The sequence below is a fragment of the Molossus molossus genome, unplaced genomic scaffold, assembly GCF_014108415.1.
Source record: "Molossus molossus isolate mMolMol1 unplaced genomic scaffold, mMolMol1.p scaffold_m16_p_13, whole genome shotgun sequence".
In the NCBI taxonomy this organism is placed as follows: Eukaryota; Metazoa; Chordata; class Mammalia; order Chiroptera; family Molossidae; genus Molossus; species Molossus molossus.
In genome coordinates, this window is record NW_023425348.1 from 89928466 (window position 1) to 89953397 (window position 24932).

A 24932-nucleotide genomic window follows, 5' to 3' on the forward strand; every position below is an offset into this window, starting at 1 on the left:
CTGGGAGCTTAATAAAGTTTGTTCTCCTGCCAAATAAAATAATAATAAAAAGAAAGAAACAAACCCCTTGATGCAGAGAACTTTTTTTGCCTACCAGATAGGAGGGGGTTGGGGGATGGGTGAAGAAGATGAAGGAATTAAGAAGTAGAAACTGGTTGTTAGATTGATGAACCTCAAAGGGAAGGGGAGAGGGAGGACAGGAAGAGATAAACCAAAGAACTTCTATGCATATATGCATAACCAATGGACACAAACGATAGTGTGCAGGAGGGGGGCGGGATTGGGGAGGAGGTGGTCAGTGGGGGGAAAAAGGGAGACATCTGTAATACATTCAACAATAAAGATAAGTTTAAAAAAACAATAAAATAGCCCTGGCTGGTTTGGCTCAGCGGTTAGAGCGTCAGCCTGTGGTCCAGAGAGACCCGCGTTCGGTTCCCGCTAAGGGCATGTACCTCAGTTGCAGTTTGTCCCTGGCCCAGGTTGGGTTGTGCAGGTGGCAACCACTCGATGTGTCCCTTTCACGTCGATGTTTCTCTCTCTCTCTCTCTCTCTCTCTCTCTCTCTCTCCCACTCTATCTGAACAAAATATGGAAAAATATCCTCAGGCGAGGATAAAAAACAAAACAAAAAACAATAAAATAAAATGTAAAAGTTAGCTATAATTCATGGTTAACTGATGTTAACAGCTTGGTATTCATTCTTTTACAATTTCTTGTATAAATTATCACATTGATATTATTTTTAACACAACCAGGATTTTATATACTGCTTTATAATCTCTATTATCACTTAAAATTTCATGAATACCTTTCAGTATAAAAATATAGATTATTGTTATTTTTAATGTTTGAATACATTTTATGGTACTTACATTTTGAATTGTGTTTATAAATATTTTTCACCAATATTTCTGTCATTATAACAGATTTATTTCCATTTTTCAGGTTTACTTCTGACCTATATCATTATTCAATGTTTCACTTCAACATAATCATAATGTGTGTTTATGGTCTTGCACACAACATTATTTCATAAGTGCCTTTCCATGTTGTTACAATCCAGATAGCTATTCTTTTGGTGCTAACACATTTAATTAGCCAATTCCTATTGTTGGGGCATTGTGGTTATTTCTAGTATTTTACTATTATAATAATTCATTCCAAAAATTCTTATTGCACCCAATTGGCTGAGTTTTTTCTGCCTTCCTTTCCACCATTCTTCCCCTCATGTCAAGGGGAGGTGGGATGGCTATTGGCATTTTCCAACTGTTGAGTTCAGTGGTAGTTTAGTAGTTGTAGTAGTTACTGGTCCTGGTTTATATAGTTCATAGCCACGTCTCTATACAATTATCAATAGCCGGCCTGAGTAGGAATGGCTTTAGGGATTTCTGTTGCCCACTAAGTTGATTCAGTTCATTTTGTGACACCAAAGTGCAAGGCCAGCAGTCATTTGATGATATGGGTGTGTCCTGCAGTCCCGCACCAGAGACACATGTGGGCAGTAGAGGAGAATAAGGTTTGAAACGTACAGAGCTAGACACTAGTCTATGGGAAAGAGTGGTCACATCTCCTGCTATATGGGACAAGCCCATCTACATGGAGAGAATAAGGTTGATTTACCAGAAGAGACAGGGACCAGGATGGAAAGAATGCCCTAGTGGCATTAGCATCCTGGGCCAGTTATTCCTAAAGCTTGTCTGGATCCCTGCTCTTCCCACGGTTGGGCAATCAGCCCTTCCTTGAAGTCCATGAGCCAATAAATCCTCCACTTTGTTTGAACAAGAGCCCTGAAGTGTAGGCACCGACTGATATTTTGACATAGATTTTTATTACACATCCCTCTTCATATACATAAAAATGAAAATGTAAGCAAAATAAATTGGTTAAGGTTGTCAAAGCTCACTGAGCAAAGACCACCAGAAACACATCTGTAATCAGAAACAGTAAAGGAGGATGCACCCTAGGGAAACCCACGGTGTCTGCTTAAATCTGGGCTTTTGTTCTGTGGTTCTGTGGAGGCATTAGGGAAGGGGGGACCAGTCCTGGATCGAATGCTGTGAAGAAGCAGGAACAATTCAGAGACTTTTTTTTTCTTTTTTTTTTTTATCCTCACCCGAGGACATTTTTTGATATTTTGTTCAGATAGAGTGGGAGGGAGAGAGAGGAAGAGAGAGAGAGAAACATCGACGTGAAAGGGACACATCGAGTGGCCGCCACCCGCACGACCTGACCAGGGCCAGGGACAAACTGCAGCTGAAGTACATGCCCTTAGCGGGAACCGAACTCGGGTCTCTGTGGACCGCAGGCCAACGCTCTAACTGCTGAGCCAAACCAGCCAGGGCCAGAGACATTTATAATGTCTATCCAGGAGGCAGGAGGATTCAAGCAGGGCCAAAGGAACCTTTGGTAAAGAAGCAGCAACCAAGACTTCCGGTCAAGATGGCGGCGTAGGTGAACGCGGTATTACATCCTCCCACAACCACATCAAAGTTACAACTAAACTACAGAACAACTATCATTCAAAACCGCCTGGAAGCAAGCTGAATGGAAGTCCTACAGCTACGGAATTAAAGCCGCAGCCACATCCAGACTGGTAGGAGGGGCGGAGGGGGGGAGGCGCGAAGCCGGTGGCGAGTCGGGCTGGTCCCACACCCACGTGTGGTGGATAAAAAACAGGAGGACACCTCGGCTAGGAAAGTCCTTCCTAAAGACTGAGGGGTCCCTGACCCACACCAGGTGCCCCGCTCAGGGTTCCAGTGCCAGGAAGAGAATCCCCATAACTTCTGGTTGGAAAAACCAGTGGGAACTGAGGCTCAGGGAAGCTGAAGCAGCTGGAGCCCCAGGCAGCTCCTTAAAGGGCCCGCGCACGGACTTATCGGACTCTCTCCCTCTGAGCTTGGAGGGGAGGCAGCTCGAGGGGCACCAGAGACATACAGGGAAGAACTGAGCTGTTTGGCACTGGAGCGAGGGCTGGAGAGGGGGCTTCCTCGGGGACAAACGTGCTGTCAGAAGCCTTTGTTCCTTTGGTGAGCCTTTCCCTGGGGCGGCAGACAACCGCCATATCTGGGACGCCAGCACATGGCTCACACTGGTAGCCCCGCCCCATGACTCCCTGAGGCCCCGCCCCACCCAACTTTCAGGCCCACCCAAGCTGTTGCCACTTGCTTAACCATAGGATTGGCCTGTCTTGGATCCTGCTTCAGGTTTTTCCTAAATTCTTTCAAACAAGCAGCATCTGGTTTCAGCTAGCCCCATACCGCTCGTTAAGTAATACACAGAAACAAACACAGGGAGGCAGCCAAAATGAGGAGACAAAGAAACAGGTCCCAAATGAAAGAACAGAACAAAACCCCAAGAAAAGAACTAAGCGAAATTGAGATAAACAACCTAACAGATGCTGAGTTCAAAATACTGCTTATAAGGATACTCAATGAACTCAGTGAGAACCTCAGTGAACTTAGTGAGGGCGTCAAGAGCATAAAAAAGGACCAGTCAGAAATTATGGATGCACAGTCAGAATTGAAGGAGGCATTAACTGAAATAAAGAATAATTTACACAGATTCAATAGTAGAGTACGTAAATCCAAGAAGCAAACCATCGATTTGGAATATAAGGAAGCAAAAAACACCCAATCAGAACAGCAAAAGGAAAAAATAATCCAAAATAATGAGGATAGTGTAAGGAGCCTCTGGGACAACTTCAAGTGTGCCAACATTCGCATCTCGCCAGAAGAAGAGCGAGAACAAGAAATCGAAAACCTGTTTGAAACAATAATGGCAGAAAACTTCCCTAACTTGGTGAAGGAAACAGACATACAAGTCCAGGAAGCACAGAGAGTCCCAAACAAGATGAACCCCAAGAGGCCCACACCAAGACACATCATCATCAAAATGCAAAAGGTTCAAGACAAAGAATCTTAAAAGCAGCAAGAGAAAGGCAGCTAGTTACCTACAAGGGAGTTCCCATAGGGCTGTCAGCTGATTTCTCAAAAGAAACTGCAGGCCAGAAGGGAGTGGCAACAAATATTCAGGGTGATGAAAAGCAAGAACCTACAACCAAGATTACTCTATCCTGCAAAGCTGTCATTTAGAATCGATGACCATATAGTTTCCCAGACAAGAAAAAGTTAAAGGAGTTCATTACCACCAAACCGTTATTATATGAAATGATGAAGGGTCTTTTTAAAGAAAAAGATAAACTATATGAACAAACAAAATGGCAATGAATACATATCTATCAACAATGGAACCTACAAACAAAATGAACAGGTAGAACAGAAACATTCTCATAAATACAGAGAACATTTTGTTGGTTGCCAGATGGAAGGGGGTTGGGGGAATGGGTGAAAAAGGTGAAGGGATTAAGAAGTACAAGTTAATTGCTAGACTGACAAACCTCAAAGGGAAAGGGGTTGAGGGGGGTGGGAAGAAATAAACCAAAGAACTTATATGCATAACCAATGGACACAGACAATAGTGTGGGAAAAGGCAGGAGGGGGGTGGGAGTAGGGAGGAGGGGGGTCAATGGGGGAAAAATGTGGAACATCTGTAATACATTCTACATTCAACAATAAAGATTTTTTAAAAAAGAAGAAGAAGAAACCACTCAGAAAAAGCGAAGTCACTTTTGTGGTCATGAAGTGGCCTCATCTGTGTCTCATTCTAAGCATGGTTTACATTCTGCTGGTCACATCACTGTCTGAATGGGATTCTTCCCAGACCTAATTCCTGTGTGTGTGTGTGTGTGTGTGTGTGTGTGTGTGTGTGTGTGTGTTGGCTTCCATACACCAACAAGCAATTCTCCTACACCAGCAGGGTGTCTGAGAATTCAACTCAATTATGACACTGTCTACCCAGGGATAGAATCAGAATCCACAGGTAAAAGGCCCAGTCCCAAAAGACCACCCTCTACTTCAGATGCCAGTCAGGCTACAAATTGGAGGTACCAACAACCCCTCAAACTCAAGGTGCGAATTGCGAGTCCAGGTTATTACTTGCATTTCTGACCAATGGGCTATAAATCAAAAGGTTGCCATGAACCCCTCCTTGGGGTTGATTACTTTGCTAGAATGACTCAAAGAACTCAGGAAAATCCGTTTACTCACTAGATTACCGGTTTATTACAAAGAATATTAAAGGATATACACCCACTGCCAGATGGAGATATACGTCGGATGAGGTCCTAAAAGGAGCTCTGTCCTGGAGCTGGGACCCTGCACCGTGGCACGTGGAAGCGCTCTGGTTCCCCAACATGGAAGCATGGAAGCTGTCCAATAAAGGGCCGACAAGATGTCCTGTTTGGGTTTTAATGGAGGGTTCATTACATAATCATGATTGAGTAAGTCACTGGCCCTTAGCAATTGATTCAACCTCCTCAAATCCTTCTTCTCTTCCTGGCAATCAGGGCCTGGGGACTGAAAGTTCCAATTCTCTAACCCCCCAGGCAGGGTCCTCATTCACACAACAAAAGACACCTTTATCACTCTTAACTCTTAGGAAATCCCAGGTTTAGGGAGCTGTGAGTCAGGAACCACACACACAGGGTGTGGCAAAAGTAGATTTACAGGTGTGAGTACAGGAAACAGAGTTCTTTTTATTCTTTTTGATACGTTTCCCTAGTGGGAACTGAACCCGGGACTCTCGGGTCCACAGGCCAATGCTCCAACCATTGAGCCAAACCGGCCAGGGCTAATTAATTTTACTATTTATAGTATTATTTAATAATTATTACTTTCCACATATACATTTTTTATTGATTTTAGAGAGAGGGAGGGGGAGAGAGAGACATCAAGAAACATTGATGTGAGAGAGGAACATCATTTGGTTGCCTCCCACATGTGCCCCAACCAAGGGTCAAAACCACAACCCAGGTATGTGCCCTGACCAGGAATGGAACCCAACACCTTTTGCTGTGTGGGACAATGCTCCAACCAACTGAACTGAACTACACCAGCTGGGGCATAAGAAATATATTTTGACCAAATATAATATATATTTATATATATTTCATTTATTGATTTTAGAGAGAGAGGAAGGAAGAGAGAGAGAGAGAGATAGAAACATAGATGAGAGAGAACATGGGTTGGCCGCCTCCTGCATGCCCCCCACTGGGGATTGGGCCCACAACCTGGTCATGTGCCCTGACCGGGAATCAGATCAGCGACCTCTTGGTGTATGGTTCAACACTCAACCAGTGAGCTACATGGGCCAGGCCCAAATATATATTTCTTATAAATCATATGGCACTGAATATCAGAAGGACCTTCTTACACTTTCTTGATATTCCTTAAACTTCACATTGATGTCCATTATAGAAACCATCCCCATTTCAAAGCTGCTAAAATGTGGGGGGAAATGTTCATCCTAGATTTGATGAAATAGGATTCTTGCTGTATTACCTTGGGCAAATAATTTAACATTTTAAGCCTCAACTACCTGCTCTGTAAAATGCGAACAATACAATCTACCACATAAGACTTGTGAGGACTAAGATAATAGTCCTGGTATAATACTGGGTGTATCATGCAGGGTTCAACCAGGAAAAGAGGAACCATTCTAAGTATGTAAAACAGAGAATTTAATGCAGGGTACTGGTGACACCAGTGGTGACCTGGGTGATGGAAGGGCTAAGAAGCCCAACAGGGAGCAACCCAGAGATCAGCAAAAACAAGAAGCTGCCCACTTCCCTTACTGGGGAGACAAATGGAGGAGATGGAATTAATGGAGCCCAGGGGTAAGGCTCACCCTTTGGAAGTTAGAACCATAGGAGCCCATCCAGTAGCAACTGGAACCACACGGGAGCCTTATCTGCTGCTGGAGACCTACCCTAGCCCAAACAAGAGAGAGAAAAAGAAGTATACTGGATTTTTCCTTCCTGTCTCCTGCCGTTGTCTCCCACTGGCCAAAACCCAGGCGTGAAGTCAGCTGCCCTAGAAGCCTGAGAAACTGCTCCCTGCAGGGCAATACAGAACAGAGCAGAAGAGCTGGGAAGGGATCAGTCACAAAGGGTAGAGGATGACTATTAAGTAGAAATCAGTTAAACCCTTGAAAGTAACAAGATTATTCACTTAAAAACATACTGTAATCTATACAGACTAGGTCATATTTCCTCTCCCGCCCCCAACCTACTACAGTTCTGTGTCGCTTTACCACAGGGACATATTCTGAGAAATGTGTCATTAGGTGATTTCATTGTTATGGGAACATCATAGAGTGCACTTACACAAACCTAGATGGTCTAGCCTACTGCATACCTTGGCTGTACAGACTAGGCTACTACTCCTGGGCTAAAAACCTATACAGCATGTTACTGAACTGAATCCTGTAGTCCAATGGTAAATAATTGTGTATCTAAACATAGTACAGTAAAAATAGGGTATAAAAGATAAAAAATGGTACATCTATATACGGCACTTACCACCAATGGAGCCTGCAGGACTGGAAGTTGCTCTGGGTGACTCAGTGAGTGAGGGTGAGTGGATGTGAAGGCCTACGACCTTACTGTACTTGACTGCGGACTTTATAAACACTGTACATTTGGGCTGCACTGAATTTATAAAAAATTATTTTTCTTTAATAATAAATTAATCTTTTTTTTTACTTTATAAACTTTAAACATTTTTTAACTTTTCTACTCTTTTGTAAGAACACTTAGTTTCAAACACAAACACATTGTACAGCTACACAAAATTATTTTCTTTCTTTACATCTTTTTCTTTTTTAATCCTCACCTGAGGGCAGTTTTGCATTTATCTTCAGATAGAGCAGGAGGGAGAGAGGGAGGAAGAGAGAGAGAGAAATATCGATGTGAGAGAGACACATCCACTGGTTACCACCCACACAACCCCAACTGGGACGGGGCCAAACCACAACCGAGGTACGTGCCCTTAGCGGGAACCGAACCAGGGACTTTCTGGTCCACGGGTTGTTGCTCTAACTGCTAAGCCAAACCAGCCAGGGCTTTCCTTACGCCTTATAAGTTTTTTTTTTTTTTTTTAATATTTAAATTTTTTTACTTTTTAAACTTTTTGGTTAAAAACTAGGACACACACAAACGCAAACCTAGGACATCACTGGCTGGTGTTGCTTAGTTGGTTGGAACATCATCCCATACACTGAAATAGGGCAGGTTCAATTCCCAGTCAGGGCACATGCCGGGGTTTTGGGTTTGATCCCTGGTCAGGGCAGGTATGGGAGGCTGCTGATTGATGTTTCTTTCTCTCTGTCTTCCTCTCTCTAGAATCAATAAAAAAGAAGAAGAAAATCTAGGACACAAACACACACATTAGCCTAGACCTGTACAGCACTGTCTTCCACCTGTACATATTTTCCCATTGAAGGTTTTTCAAGAGCAATAACAGGCAAGGAGTTGCCATCTCCTATGATAACAATGCCTTCTTCTGGAAAACCTTCTTAAGGACCTGCCTGAGGCTTCTTTTGAGGACGTGTTATTCTTTTCAGAAAGTGTTACCACTATGAAGTCAGTAGGCCACAGGAATTTTTCAGCCCCATTATAATGTTATGGGACCACTGTCATACGCAGGCAAGACTGTACATTATTCTGAATTACTACTGTGCTTGGTTTGATACGGTGGCATTTTATATTATTTTCTTATTTAGTGGGAGGCAACCAGTCAATGTGTCTCTTTCACCTCTCTCTCTCTCTCTCTCTCTCTGATACAGTGGCATTTTATTTTATTTTTTTTATCCTCACCCGAGGACATTTTTTGGTATTTTATTCAGATAGAGTGAAAGGGAGAGAGAGAGGGAGAGAAACATCCACGTGAAAGGGACACATCGAGTGGTTGCTATCCACACTACCCAACCAGGGCCGGGGACAAACTGCAACCGAACCCGGGTCTCTCTGAACCGCAGGCTGACACTCTAACCACTGAGAAACCGGCCAGGGCTACAGTGGCATTTTAAAATGGATTTTCAGTATTGGATATTTTCTCTGCAAAATCTCAGGAAGGCTCCTCCAGCACAGGGAGATATCCATTTATGTCACAGAGGAAAAAGCTCAGCGACAGAACTGTATTGCTGCAGTGTCATGACCATTGGACTCTAATCTTGGGGTTCGCAAGGATTTTTGTATGACCTTGGGCAGGGTCACAGCCCCTGGACTCACGTTTAAAATGAAATCTCTTGAGATCTTGCTTCCAGGTGTACCCTCTGGCTCAAGTAAATTATTACAAAAATTCAAAAAAATAATAAAAACTGGAAAGCTTAAACATTTGGGGTGGTTTGCATACGCCCACACTCCACTTGGTTCATCTTTTTTTTATTTTTTTTAATTGATTTTAGAGAGAGAGGGAGAGAAACAGATGAGAGAGAACATCGATTGGCCGCCTCCTGCATGCCCCCAACCGGGGATTGGGCCCATAACCTGGGCATGTGCCCCGACAGGTAATCGAACCAGCGACCCCTCAGTGCATGGGTGGATTGCTCAACCAGTGAGCCACACCGGCCGGGCTGGCTCTTCATCTTTGTGTGTCCTTGTCTGGAAGGCTCCACGATGCTTTTTCAAAGTATTAAGTATCTAAGAAAACAGATAACGTGCCAAGATCACATAGCTGGCAGATCGGAAGTAATCTCATCTCCACCCTTCCCACGTCAAGGCCGTTCCCACTATCCCACCGGTTCTTTTCCCGCCAGGGGCATCTTCTAGCGGAGGAAGGCTTGGTCAGGGAAGGGCAAAAGTGGCCCATATTCAAAGCTCTTCACGCCAGCAAAATATGCCTGAGTAGCATCTCTACGAAGAGCGACCCAGTGGACTAGTGGACTTGGCCGACGGGCTCAGGACGACCTCTTGCGCCGCTGCAGGGTCCTCCTTCACTGGCCGTGGTCCCCGCCTGGGCGCTGGAGGGCCGCCGGGAGCCCGCGGGCCCCTTTCCGCGCCCGGCGGGTCCTGGGATTCTAACGGAGCCGCGTGCGCGGGGCGGAGCCGCGTGCAATTGGCCGCGCCGGGCTCGGGGGCGGGGCCTCGGCGGGCGGTCCGGAGGGCGCCGACAATGAGGCTCCATAAAAGGGAGCGGCGGGGGGCTGGGGCCCCGGATTGAGCCCTCCCCGCCCGGGGTCCCGACGCACCAGGTCTCGGGGAGGCCCGGACGTGCCCGTCGCAGGCCGGCGGGCGGTGGGGAGGGGGCGGCGCGGGTGGGAGGCGGCCGCCGGCTGAGCGCCAGGCCAGCGCGCCGGTCCTCCAGCGACCAGTCACCTCGACATCTCCGGCTGCACCATGGCCCTGAAGGCCGAAGGCGCCGCACTTGACTGCTTCGAGGTGACGCTCAAATGCGAGGAAGGGGAGGACGAGGAGGAGGCCGTGGTGGTGGCCGTGATTCCGCGGCCGGAGCCGATGCTCAGAGGTGAGAATGGGAGGGGACTCCACTTCCGCGTCACGGTCCGGGGCTCGGGCTTGCCCCCTGCCCGGGCGCGGGCACCCCCATCCCCTCTCGGGTCTGGGATTCGGCTCCCCTCCCCCCTTCGGTTTGGGCCGGAGCGCTCTCTTGCTCCGCCCCCACCCGGGTTTGGAATCTCAGGCCTCCCTGAATTCCCCCTCCCCCTCCCATGGTCTGGAGCCTTCGATCCACTCCGGCCGAGCTCTGGATCTTCCGGTGCCCGAGCGCCCCCTCTCCCGAGTCCAGCACCAGCCGCCGGCTCCCCGGAGCCACGGGTGTCTGCGGCGGTGGTCTCCCGCCCCGCGGAGGCGGAGGCAGGCCCAGGGGCCAGGCGGTGCTGTAGGCCGAGGGGCGGCAAGGCCTCCAGGCCCGAGACTGGGCGGGGCAGCCTGGTGTCCAGAGCGGGTTCGGAGGATGGAGGTTGACACTGCCGCCTCCCGCCAAGAGGATTTTAAGGGCCCTAAAGCTTTCCAGCCCCTCCCCCCTTCCATTTCTTGGCTTTCCACTTGCACAAGCCACAGGTGTCAGATTCTAGAGCTTCAGGGGTGAATGTTATTGCTTACAGCACCCGGTTTCGGAAAAGATGTGCTTGCAATAGGGACCCTCAGCCACCCTAGAAGAAGATTGGTAGTGGGAGGGAAGGTCTGGGAACACTCACTTTCCTTCCTCCTTCACCAATTTCTTCTGTCCTCAGGACCCGGCAAACCTTAAGGAAACAAAGGGCCACCTTAATGGAAGAAATAATAGTCATGGAAATGCAAATATCTTTGCATTCCCTGATATCTCTTCTTTTTGGAGGGAAAATAACCAGAAGAGTTGAGAGGAAAGCCATTCATTTTACCTCAGGGGAACACAATGTGCCTGCACCACCTCTCACCCTTTTGAAATCAGGAGGGTTAAAAAATGAGCAAGGGAAATAAAGGCACCATCCTCAGAGCTTTCACTCCGACAGAGGGATTACTTCCCTACTTCTGCTGCTATTTACCGAGTGCTCCGAGCTGGGCTCTCAATCCTCTCAACACCTGCAAGAGCAGCCTTTTCTCTCTGTTAGGGATGAGGAACTAGAAGTCCAGAGGAGGTAATTATGGGACACCTACCACTGCCAGGCATTATTTTAGGCTAGACATACTAATGGCTATAAACGAAGATAAAACTCTGCTCTTCTGGAACACATACACACTAAGGACCAAAGGCAAACATAAATAAAGGTATGTCAGGTGGTGGTAAGTGGTTCAAAGAATATTAAAGCAAAGTAAGGAAAAAAGAGTGGGGTGAATGTTTTATTTGAAATATCAAGTCAGGAAAGGCCGCCCTAATGAGAAATTTGAGCACAGATCCAAAGAAAGTGTGGGAGTGAACCTTGTAGATAAGTGGAGGAAAAGCATTTTAGGCAGAGAGAATCACAAATACAAAAGGTCCTGAAGAGATGCTTTGAAAGGTTTGCGGTGGGAGAGAAAAAAGAGAATGAATTCAAGGTTTTTGGCCTGAGCAACTGGAAGGATGGGCTTCCCACTTACTGAGGTGGGAAGCCTATGGTGTAGGCTTGGGGAGGTTGAGAGTTCAGGTTGGAGGTTGAGATGCCTGTGACACATCCAAGTGGAGAGATCAGATAGGAAATTAGAAACACGAGTCTAGATTTCCTGAGAGAGTCTGGCTAGAGGAATAAATATGGGAATTGTCATCAGGCACGCAGTGGGACACGACCATGAGGAAGGGGTAGACAGAGAAGCGGTCCGAGAACAGAGTCATGGCATGCTCCATTGATTCCAGGTTGGAGATGGAGTCAGTCCCTCATCAGACATTTCTGAGCACTACTACATGATGGTAGAGATACAGGTATGAAGAATTGAAAGTCCATGCTGTCATGGAGCCTACAGTGTACTGGAGAGACACAGGAACAAATGTAGCACATACTGTCAGGTGGTGGTGTGTACTGTGGAGGAAATGAATGGAATACTCAGGTGGGATAGAGGGCAGCTTTCTACAGAGTGGCGGAGAAGGCCATGGTGAGAATGTGGTTCTTTAGCAATGACCTAGAAGAGGTGAGGGAGCCATGCAAGTTCCTGAGAAGAGATAATGAGGGAGGGAAATGAAGTGAGGAATTGGCAATGATGAGTGAAAAGAGCCCTGAAAAGAGGAATTGGCAATGATGAGTGACGTAAAAAGAACCAACAGAAGGTGGTACCCTGGAAGCTGAGTGACAAAAATCAAGATGGTAGAAGTGATCAGTCAAAAGATGAGGTTTAAGAATTGACTGTTGGGGTAGTGTTGATAACCTTGGTAAGAGCTGTTTTGGGAAACATAATGGGAAAGAAAGCCTGATTGCAACTCCTATCCTTGATCACATGGGGGATAGGTACAACTCAGCTTTGGACCTGGATCTTTTGAGTCCAAGCCAGTTTTCATATCCTTTTCAAATGCCACCTCTTCCTTCCATACAGTCCCCAGATGTCAGGGACTCCTATATTTGTATTTTGTCCCATCCTCTTAGGTGGGAAAGAGATGTATCTATGAGAGATCATAGGCGTACCACACAGTCCTGAGTTGCCCGCCTTTGCGAGCTACAGAGCTCCTACCCTGGCAGCTTATGGTCCATGTGCACAAAGGGCAGGTGCCAGGCAGACCAATGGGAATGAGCTGCAAATGCTCTGGGAGCACTGAAAGGAGAAGCTAGTTTTGATGGATGGTGGCTTTCTGAAGAGGCCTCAACAGGTGGAGAAGCAGGCACATTGGTCATTCACTGACCAAAGGCTTATTGAGCATTTCCACTTCTATGTGCCAAGCCCAGTAGGGACATTAAGATGATAATATTTACTCCCTGGCTGGTTTGGCGTAGCGGTTGGAGGGTCAGCCTGCAGACCAGAGAGTTCAGGTTTGGTTCCCGCTAGGGACACATACCAAAAAAAAAAAAGGTATTTACCATCTTTGTCCTCAAGAAAGTGCACTGTAGTCTGGAAGTTAGACATGCATATAATCCATTGCTAGTATTGGGAGGTCAGGAAGGCTTCCGAGGCATGAAAATTTGAGCAGGTCCATTAAGGAAGTGTAGGAATTTGCCAAATTGACTGGGGAATCTGGGCAGATGTGCCAAGGCTGAAGACATGCAGGAATATCATAGCCTGTTGGAAAAACATACATGTAGGCCTGTGGTCTGAGACCAAATCAAAAGGAGGTATGGAGGTACTCTGGTGGGCTACCAAGGCTTATAGGCTGTGTTGTTGTTTTCTGTTTTTATTAATCTTCACCTGAGGATACTTTTTTTCATTGATTGTTTTTTATAGAGAGAGTGGAAGGGAAGGAGGGACAGAGAAACATCAATGTGAGAGAGACACATTGATTGGTTGCCTCCTATACAACCCCGACTGGGGCAGGGCATTGAACCTGCAGCCTAGGTACATGCCCTTGACCTGGAATGGAGCCTGCAACCCTCCAGTGTGTGGGCTGATGCTCTAACCACTGAGCAACACCTGCCAGGACAAGGCTGTGTTTAATGTTGCTAGCACCTTACGGGTTCCAGAAAAAGAGAGAAAAAGACTGAGTGGTATCTTTTTTTTTTTTTCAGAGAGAGGAAGAGAGATAGAAACATGGATGTGAGAGATACATTGATTGGCGGCTGCCTCCTACATGTCCCCTACTTGGGCCCACAGCCCAGGCATGTGCCCTGACCAGAAATTGAACCAGGACCCCTCAGTTCATGGGACAATGCTCAGGCCACTGAGTTGCACTGGCCGAGCAAGACTGGGTAGAATTAAGCTAAAAATAAAAGGCCTACCTCTGGCCAGTTTGGCTCAGCGGTTAGAGTATCAGCCTGAGGATCAAAGGGTTGCAGGTTCGATCCCTGGGCTCAGGGCCATGTAGGAGGCAACCAATCGATGTGTCTCTCCCACATTGATCTCTCTCTCTCTGTCTCCCTCCCTCCCTTCCATTCTATCTAAAAATCAATAGGAAAATGTCCTCAAGTGAAGATTAACAAAAAATAAAAAAGCCTAAGTGAGGGGCAACAAGCATTTTTTTTTTTTTTTTTTTTGAGATCTAAAGGGAGAGCTATTTGGGCCTGGCTGATGTGGCTCAGTTGGTTAGAGCATCTTCCTGTGCACGGAAGGGTCACGGGTTTGATTCTTTTTTTTTTTTAATCCTCACCCAAGGACATTTTTCCATTTTTTGTTCAGATAGAGTGGGAGGGAGAGAGGGAGAGAGAGAAACATCGACGTGAAAGGGACACATCGAGTGGCTGCCACCCGCACGACCAACAAGGGCCAGGGACAAACTGCAACCGAGGTACGCGCCCTTAGCGGGAACTGAACCCAGGTCCCTCTGGACCACAGGCCAATGCTCTAACTGCTGAGCCAAACCGGCCAGGGCAAGGGTTTGATTCTTGATTCAGGGCACATACCCAGGTTGTGGGTTTGAACCCCATAGAGGTGCATATGGAGGCAACTAGTCACATAGATGTCTCTCTCTAGAATCAGTGAAAAACATATCCTCAGTAAGGATTTAAAAAAGAGAATAGTGAGCCCTGGCCAGTTTGGCTCAGCGGTTAGAGCATCCACCTGCGGTCCGGAGAGACCCGGGTTCGGTTCCCGCTAAGGGCATGTACCTCGGTTGCAGTTTGTCCCCGGCCCTGGTTGGTCGTGCAGGTGGCAGCCACTCGATGTGTCCCTTCCACATTGATGTTTCCCTCTCTCTCTCGTCCTCTCTCTCCCTCCCACTCTATCTGTACAAAAAAATGGAAAAATGTCCTCGGGTGAGGATAAAAAAAAAAAGTGCCCTGGCCGGTTTGGCTCAGTGGTTGGAACATTAGCCTGCAGACCAGAGTTCCAGGTTCGGTTCTCACTAGGAGCACGTACCAAAAAGAAAAAAGAGAAAGAATAGCTGTTTGGGAAATCATTGATTTAGGCAGAAACCCAAAAACGGGTGGGCAAAAGTAGGTTAACAGATATGAGTATACAAAACAGTTTATTCTTATGTTATTGTTTATTTATTATTGTATTATTAATATTCACCTACTTTTGCCCACTCTTGTAGTGCCCAACAGGAAACAAAGGCAAAGGATATTTATGAGAAAGGGAAGGAGAACAGTTATATCAATAGAAGGAAGGCATTTCTATTGGTGCAGGTAAGCTAATTAGTGATGCTAATTCTAAAGAATGTTTTTAATTTTCAGTTGAGTGGTGATCAGTCTGGTAGTCATGGTATCTGCTTTCTTATTATCCTAGCAAACAATTCTTTAGGACACATTGTTGCTTTAGGCCCAGGCCAAAGGTTATTTTGCCCCCCCCCCCTTTTTTTTGTTATTCCTCACCCAAGGCTATTTTCCCATTGGTTTTTCGATAGAGCGGAAGGGGTAGAGAAAGATCAATGTGAGAGAGGCATATCAATTGGTTGCCTACTGCACGACCCTAACCAGGGCCAGGGATTGAATCTGTGCAACCCAGGTACACGCCCTTGACTAGGAATCTAACCCACAACCCCTTGGTCTGTGGGCTGATGTTCCAACTGCTGAGCCAAACCAGTCAAGGTTATTTTGCTCTTTTAACATTCCAAAGATTTGAGGCATAAGACATGCAAGGCAGTTCCTCTGGGAAGGTTGCTCTGGCTTCATTGATTCATTTTTTACAGTGGGAATACTTCTTCTTCTGCACCACACCACCAAGTTTGGGGATTTGTGTCCTAAATAATATTGGCCATGAGTACCTTTGCTAATAACACTGGCCCCTCCTCTCCCTCCATAGTGACCCAACAGGAGAAGACCCCACTGCCCAGGCCCAGCCTGCTGGAGGCAGGCTGCAATAGCTGTGAAGAGCCCAAGCAGCAGGTGTCTTGGGAGCAGGAGTTCCTGGTGGGGAACAGCCCGGGAGGCAGCGGGCGGGCGCTGTGCATGGTGTGTGGGGCTGAGATCCAGTTCCCTTCGGCGGACACAGCGCGCGCGCACATCCTGGATCAGCATCCTCACACCCTGGACCTGAGCCCTTCTGAGAAGAGCAACATCCTGGAGGCCTGGAGTGAAGGGGTGGCCCTTTTGCAAGATGTCAGAGCTGAGCAGCCTTCCCCACCCAACTCAGGTAGTTGGGCCTGGGGTGGGGGTGGGAGAAAAGTGGACCTGTGGGAACACTCCAGTGGAACTCACAGGGCGATTTGCCCCCTTCAGACTCTGCCCAGGATGTTAGTGCGGACCCTGACTCTGCTCCAGACCCTGCCAGAATGCCAGCAGAGATTGTCGTTCTCCTTGACTCTGAGGACAGCACATCCCTTCCTAGAAGGACCCGGCCCAGGGGACTCCGCCCCCTTGAACTTCCTGGTCAGTCATGGGGAGCCATTGAGGCTGAGCTGGGGGAGAGGTGGGCACAGGTCTCTGTTCTGCGGGGAGAGAGGCTCCTGGGAAGATAGCTTCAGCAGTCCTGAGGTTACAAGGTTCAGACAGGTTCCCTTAAAAAGGTTTAAGGCCTTTTCTTTTTTGCAGCTGCCCCTGCCACAGAGCCAGTAAATAAGAAGCCCCGTGGTCAGAGATGGAAGGAGCCCCCTGAGGAAGAGCCCGTCAGAAAGAAGAGAGGCAGATCCATGACCAAAAACCTCGAGCTGGACCCAGACTCTGACTCAGGTGAAGGGGGAGGCCAGGCCGGGGGCCCGTGGGGGCTCTGGCTGTGGCTCTCCAGAAGGAAAGCCGAGCCAGTGGGGGTGGGGCAGGGCCCAGGCTGAGGGCACCTGCTCCTCACTTGAATGGTGCTCAGGCTTCTAGGTTCTGGCCTCAGTGGGGTGAGGCAGCCCAGCCTCCTGGACTCAGTTCCACTCTGTCCTCCCTTCCAGACCCCCCGTCGTCACCTGACTCAGCCACAGAGACTTTCACAGCTCCCACTGAAGTCCGACACTTCACTGATGGTAGCTTCCCTCCCGGCTTCGTCCTCCAGCTCTTTTCCCACACCCAGCCAAGGACCTCAGACAGCAAGGATGCACCCAAAGAGGGGAGAGCAGCCGAAGGAAGCCTTCCCCAGCCAGAAAGCCCCTCTCCAGGTGAGCTCCTGAGAGGGCACGACAGGGAGGTCGGTGCAGGCTGCACCCGTGGGCTCTGGCCTCCTTGAGGCTGCTCCTTGAGCTGGTTGGTTCATGGATTTCCCAGAAGATGGGGCCTGGAGCAGGCAGATTTGAAGGATAGAGGCTGGCTGTGGGCTGGGCTTTTCTGACGGGTCCTTGTCTGTGCTCCCCTAAGTTTGACACCCAGAGTTTGATTTGAGCTGGAGCCTGGGAGGTGCCCACCTTGTCCTGTTGGAGCTGGAGCCCTCCTGGAACTCTCAGCAGGAGACTAGACCAGTGGTGAACACACCTCTGGGGAGAGCAGCTCAGTGAGTTGCTGAATGATAGCAGTAAGCATGTGTTTTTGTAGCACATCCTGCCAATTTTAAGAAACTTCTATATATAGTTCACTTGGTCCTTAAAAAAGTGTCTTTTCCAGAGGAGATTCTCAGAGATAGTTCCTTCTTCCCCGTGGTGCCTGTATTGGTTTCCTACGGCTGCTATAACAAGTTACCACAAACTTAGTGGCTTACAACAACACAAATGTACTACTTTTCAGTCCAGAGGTCAGAGGGCTCACTGGGCTGAAAAATCAAGGTGTCGGCAGGGGGCAGGGCTGTGTTTCTTCTGGAGGCTCTAGGGGGAAGTCCATTTGCCTTTTCCAGCTTCTAGAGGCCGCCCGCTCCTTGCTTCGCGCCCTTCTTCATCTTCAGAGCCCACAGTGGCCAGCAGAGCCTTGCTCAGGATGCTGTCTTTGGCTGACTCATCTGCCTCCTTCTTCTCCACATAAGGACCCTTGTGACTATACTGAGCCCACCCAGATCATCCAGATGAATCTCTATCTTAAAGTCAGCTGACTGGCACCATTAATTCCATCAGCCTTAACTCTCCCTTGCGGTGGAACATACACCAAATTTGCAGGTCCTGGGGATTAGGACATGGACATCTTTGGGGGACCAGTGTTCTGTCTGTACCACAGTCACATAACCAAGCAGTAGCAGGGTTCAGATGAGACTAGAACACGTTTCGGTAGGGCAGAGGCTGAGCCTGGTTTGTCTCTTTGTCTCGCCATGCCAGGCACTGCTCGCGGCATCTTGGGCTCAGGAAATGTTTTTGAAGGAGTGAGTGAGTGACGCAGAGCGTGCCTTGTCCCAGCCTGTCTGAAATGTGCATTCAGAGTTAGAGCCCGAGAAAGATGCACATGAAAGAAAAAACAAATGTGCCCCTTCTCCAGCCCACATCACTCACCAGCAGTGACCACTCTTAAGAGTTTGCTTTGTGTTAGAGTGTCGGCCCGCGGACCAATGTGTCTCGGGTTCGATTCCAGTCAAGGGCACGTACCTCAGTTGTAGTTCGGACCAGGCCCTCAATGGGGTTGTGTGGTAGGCAACCAGTCGATGTTTCTCTCTCTCTCTCCCCCTCTCCCTCCCACTCTATTTGAAGATAAACAGAAAAATATCCTCAGGTGAGGATAAAAAAATTTTTTTTTTTTTTTTTTTAAAGAGTTTGCTTTGTAGCCTTCGGAGCTTTCACAAGCCTCTGTGTGCAGTACATTCACGTGTGCACTTTCTTCCTGCTGCCCAGGCAGGCCTCGTCCCTTCATGTAGACCATGGTTTTAACTGTCTCAAGTTTCAGCTTGAGTCACATTCCAGTCCTGCCTCCCTGAGACTGTGCTCTGCTTGGACTTGAACGTTTCCGAGTCTCGTTGTCTTCGGTGGATCGCTGCTCTAAATGGCTGACCTCTCCCCCAGTTCAGTGGGTCTTCTGCTTTCATTCTCGAAAGAGCCTTCATTTTGAGCCCTGGGGTACCTTGTGCCCAAACTCCACCTGTCTGGAGTGGTGAGTAGCTGCGAAGGGAATCCCTGAAATCTCAGGTCCCTTTGGGGTGAGTGGGAAAAACCTGAGACTTTAGAGTTCAACAAACTGATTGAATGACATGAGAGGGATGGAGGGGACTGATAAGTGTTCTTGGCAATGGCAGAATCTGTGGAGGTTGGACTTAGCCTGGAAGTCGCAGAAGACACAAAATGATGCAACAGCAAAGTGTCTGCAGCCCAGCCCCTGCAGCGAAGTGCTCTGGAAAATGAGGGAGGCAGCCTTTGTCTCCAAGAAGCTCATAGTCTGTCTGGGGACACGTGTTGGAGGCAGTGAAGCCGATAGAGTAGTTGGGCACCCGCGCTGGTCCTGTGCAGAGCCAAGGCTTTGGGCCAGTGGTTTCAAGCTGTTTCAGGATCTCAAAGCTTGGATGGATTTCTCAGAAACCTATGAGGCTTCAACTGGAATGTCTTCACTTTGAGTTTTATATATTCAAGTTCTCTGAAAACTTTGTTTGAATAAAAACACTACTACTTTAAAAGTTTAAAAATCAAGGATTTAGAAGATGGAAAAGTTCTCTGTGGTCAGGTCAGCTGAGCTGATGGATTTGAGTGTGAAGCAGTCAGGAAAGACTTTCTGGGACTTTCCAAGGGCTTTGTAGGGTGAAGGAGGGGAGGGTGCCCAGGCCAGAGGAGAAGGTGGTTCTGAGGGCCCACTCACAAACAGTGGGAAAAAGAACCTGTTTGTCTTGCTGATGATCAGTTTGAGTAGGACATAGCGATCTGGCTTCAGATATGCTGGTCAGACCCTGCGTGTTCCCAGGCTGAACTAAGGGGAAAGAAGGGTGAGTGTGTGCCTGCGTGTGTATGTGTGAGCATGTGAGCTTCATGAGGGGCGGGTCTTTGTTCACTGCTGTGATCACAGCTCGTAGGATGGTGCCAGGCACAAAGAAGGCCCTTAGTAAAGACTTATTGACAGGAGTGGATGGCAGCCGCCTTCACCTGTGATTCTGATGGTAACGTTTCCAGAGTCGCTACTCAGAGAAAAGCCTTGATGAGAAACAAGAGAAGTGGACTCAGGCCCTCCCCTCTGGAGAAGGTGTGCGCATGTACACACACATGCCCAACTGTGGAAGAAAGCAGGGAAGTTCTGGGGTTCAGTGCTGCAGGGGCTCAGCTTGACTGATAAGTCCTCTTGGCTTGCTCTGTTATAGCCCTGGGGCTCTGATCACTCAGTCTCTGAAAGGACATCTCATCACATCTCAGGCCTTGTTCTCCTGATGCTCCCCTGGTTCTACCCTCACCCCCACCCCTCTGACCTCCTTACTACCAGGAAGAATTGGCACTTAAAGAGTCCAGTATGTAGTAAGAGCTCACTAAGTTAGAGACTTCTCAACACAATAGAATGAAGTCCACAAAACCATCCTATGGGGGTGCAGTTTGCAGAGACCTTCAGGGAACATCCTTATGGTGGGATGTCTGGAGGGCCCTGACTCCCAGTTTACACAAGAGGACCCCGAGCCTCGGGAGGTAAGGCACCTTGCTCAGGGCCACTCGCCTAGTAAACATCAGCCTGTGTGTGTTTCCACTGTGCCCACACAGATGCCCACCCACAATGCCAAGAAGTACATCCACCCACTCCCTCCTTCCCTGCAGCATCCAGGCCGCATCCTCTGCCTTTCGCTCCCGCCCGTGTAACAGCTGTTCCTGCCAAGGCTAGCCCTTCTAGACCCGTCACTGAGCCCCCTCTCCCAGCCAGCAGTTCTCTGTCACAGATTTTCCTCTGGACCTGGCCCAGCGGCCTACACAAAGCTGTTATTTCTCCTTTCTTGAGCCCTCGTTTCTCTCTAGCCACTGTTCATTTGCCCGTAAACCTTTCTTCCCATTTCTGGAACGTAAGCTCCTTCAGATCATGATGTTTGCCTGTTTCATTTAATGTGATATCCCCAGTGCCCAGCACAGAGTAGGTGCTGCTTACCTACATATTTGGTGAGTGAATGAATGAGTGCCCCAACCATGGGTCAGGGTCTGTACTCCCTGGGTGACCCTGCACAGAATACAGCTTGAAATACCATTCTTGTGCACATAACTGCCTTCACCCTCAGCCCAGACCTTTCCCCTCAGTCCCAACCTCTCTTCCAGTTGCCCACATGACATCTCTACTTGGTGGTCTGGATCTTCTCCCAAAGTTGGCATGTCTGAACAGAACCCAGAGTCTCTAATCCTCACCCCCAGCCTGTCTACTTTCCCCGGTCTTTTTCTGAGGAAACTGGCCACCTTTCTTCAGTTTGCCTGGGTCTAACCCCCAGTCATCCTCTTGTCTCTCTCAAACCCCACATCAATCCATCAGCAAGTCTGTCAGCCCCACCTCCAGGTGTGTTCAGAATTCTTTGCTGCCACCACCTCCACTGCGGCTCCCCTGCTCTAAGCTGTCTCTTGCTTGTTCCTGTAACAGCTTTCCAGCTGGTCTCTGGCTTACCTTTGCCCGCTGTGGTCTGGTCTCATACAGCAGCCAGTGTCCCTATTGAGAACCCAAGTCTGATCCTGTCCCTGCTCTGCTCAGCCTTTCTGGCTGTTCCCGTCACTCTCCAGGTGCAAACACGAGTCCTCATGGAGGTGTGGTCCTCACCCCAGCACCCTTACCTGTCCCCCGCTTACTGCAGGCTCTGGCCTCACTGTCCTATAGCAGCGGTGCCCTCGCAGGGGCCCCTGCACTCGTCTTCCTTCCACCTGGAAAGCTGTTCCCCCAGCTCTCTGCAGAGCTGACGCCTCACTTCTGTCTATCTTTGCTCACATGTCAGCTTCGTGAGACCCTCCCTATCCCCTGCCCTGGTCTACTTCTTTCCCTTGGCTTCTGTTCATATATATCCTATTGCATCTTTTGTTTATTCTTGTCGATTGGCTGTCACAACTGGAACAGTGTTGGGCACAGCATAGTAGCCCAGTAAGTTATTGTTAAATTAAGGAGCAAATGAGTGGGGTTCCGCCTGCCCTCAAGGAGCTTATAGTTTGTCAGGGAGACAGACCAGCTTCTGAATACAAAGCCCAGTTGGGCTTCCACTCACACCAGGCACTGGGCTCCGGAAACAGGTGGGGTTTGCAGAGACCTTCAGAACATCCTTGTAGTGGGGTTTCTGGAGGGCCCTGACTCTGCTCTCTGCTCCCATTCCTGCCCAGCTCCCCCTCCGGGGCTTCGCGGAACACTGGATCTTCAGGTTATCCGAGTGGATGGAGGAGCCCCCGGCAGTCAGCCTACTGCAAGACTGGTCCAAGCATCCCCAGGGCACCAGGGGTGTGGGAGCAGGTGACACCCCAGATCAGTCCATGCTTTTGTCGGAATCAGCACCACTGGGGGGTGGCAAGAGGCAGGGAGTGGTGTGTAGGTTCTTGCTTTCCCCGGGGAGGGGGTGGAGGAGGCATTGTCCCCTTTTGGCTTCTCGAAGCTACCCACTCTGCCACCTGATGAAGAGTGCCAAGGCAGGATGGAGGAGAGGAAGGGGACAGCATTTGCCATTAGGGGCACAGAAAAATGTCTAACCAGCAAGGTAGGCGAGGTGGCTGAGACTGTCATGTGATAGGGCACTGGGCCTATGGAGAACAGTTACCCCGATCCTTTTGCTGACCCAGACCTCTCTGTCCCCACACCTCCTCCCACCCTCTCAGCCCCCACCATTCTCCCTTGGCACAGTGCCTTACACAAGAAAGAGGTGGTCATCACGGGGTTAGAGCTGAGTCCCACTACCTCAGGGGACGCCTCTCCTCCCCCACCTGTTCAGGCTCCTAAACCAGGAGGCCTTCATTACCTCTTCCCGCTCCATCCCTGCAGGAGGCCCAAGCAGCCCACCTGGGGGCTTCACTCACTCCTACTCCTTTTCTCCTGTTCTCCTGTTGTATATATCTCCTTTGTTGACAATAAATTATTTTTTTTATTAAGAGAGTTCCGTCTGGGCCATCATTGGGGAAAGGGGCTTGCTAGCTGGATACCTGGCCTCCTGGAGGGACCTTGAGGGGGCTGGAGAGCTGAAAGATTGTCCTGAGTAGGAGCCAGAAAGCCCCCCATCCCAGAGGTTGGAACAAGACCAGGGTAGGGCTTTGTTGGGCCAGAGGCCAGGGGCTGACTTGGTGTCAGTCACAGAAGCACCTCACCCCTTCCCCTACCCCTGTTCTGGAAATGGGGTAGAAACACTTGTACTTACTGATTCACTTGACCGACCACTGTCCAAGCAAGGCCACAGAGGGGGGTGCCCAGTGATGTCTACAGCCTAGGAGCTGAGACTTGACCTGATCTTTTTTTTTTTTTTTTTTTGGTACGTGCTCCTAGCAGGAACTGAACCCGAGACTCTCTGGTCCTCAGGCCAGTGCTCTAACCGCTGAGCCAAACCTGCCAGGGCTTTTTTTTTGGACCTGATCTTTCTGAAGTGAAATGGTTGTGGCCAGCTTGCAGCCAGAGAGATGCTCCCCTTCCCCACCCCCAATTGGGAGGTGAGCACATGGGTCCTAAATGCAGCCCGGATTCAACATTTCAGCTATATGCTTAGCCAAACAGTCCCACTCGCCTTGGTTTAATTGAACCCAAGCCTTTGCCTGGTTTCCTGTTCCCCCGACCAGCAGATGGCCCACGTTGGGTCTCTACCAGCTTCTTTTCCCTCCTAAACAATCACAGGCCAAATCATTGTGAAGCTTTGTTTTCCCTATGGCGATACGCAGGGCATGGGAGCTCCCTCAGCCCCCACACAGCACTATCCTGTTTAGAATCCAGGGTCAAGTGGGAAAAATAGGATAGTCCCCATCTGCTCCTGAGAAGTATTGTGTTCAGGGACAGGGACACAGCTGAGACTCTAGGGCAGTGGTTTCTGTATGGCACTAACTCAAGCCAGGTTTTGAGTCCATCCAGAAAGCCAATCTCTAAATCATGGAGGATCTGGGCCTGGAGCGCTGTCCTTATCTGAGTTGGTATTACCCTGGGGCAGCATGAGCCAAAGCATGACTCATGGGACATGGTCCTTTCTCCCATCGGACTCACTTGGAGTCCAGGGATATGTGGGGCCCTTGTCCAGGGGATATCAGAAGACTAGTGCTGTATAGTGGGGAGAATGCAGTGGGCGAAGATTCATGATCCACTGTGTGATGTCAGGCGGGCCTTGGGACTCCCGTCTGCTACCCTTTGTGCAGATTGGCAGAACTTACATCCTCCCTAACAGGAAGGCATAAATGATGCTGAAAATCTGGCTCTGAAACAGGAATGTGAATTATTGCAGTTGATTACTGTTCATCCTTTCGATCGTGTGACTGTGTTTACATTTATGCCAATGTGCTTTTAAACAACGTGGCTGTGTTGCTGAATGTTCACATTGAGAAAACGTATATACAAGCTCGCTGTAAAATCATGAAGCTAAATGCACCTTCACCGCTGTTAATGTGATTGATGGTTTGGCCCACCAGACTGTGAGCTCCTTCCGGGCAGGGACTAGGTAGCAGTGACTTTGTTCTCCTAGAGCCTGCATAGGGCCTGGCACATAGGTGCTCAATAAATGTTTGTCAAGTGCCCTCTTGGTGTGTATTTGTATGTGACAATTTTTCAACGTAAGCTGGTCCCTGGAGTACAGTTCTCTGCACAGGGTGGCTGCCACGTGACTGCAGGCATTCTGTGACTTCAGCTCCACATCTCAACTGGCAGGGGTCTGCCCAGCCTCTGCCAGGACTGCAGGGACTACAT

The 24932-nt window shown here is 48.8% G+C and overlaps 1 protein-coding gene across 1 annotated transcript; it reads left to right on the forward strand.

Annotated features, from left to right (window-relative positions):
* Positions 1 to 10213: 10213 nt before the first annotated feature.
* Positions 10214 to 22706, forward strand: SPINDOC (spindlin interactor and repressor of chromatin binding). Its single transcript, XM_036259200.1, is given in 8 exon segments — positions 10214 to 10360; positions 16126 to 16455; positions 16542 to 16691; positions 16854 to 16991; positions 17198 to 17401; positions 22394 to 22442; positions 22444 to 22556; positions 22559 to 22706. Coding segments are annotated over 8 exon segments (1152 nt in total). The 5' UTR covers positions 10214 to 10233; the 3' UTR covers positions 22600 to 22706.
* The last annotated feature ends 2226 nt before the right edge of the window (positions 22707 to 24932 follow it).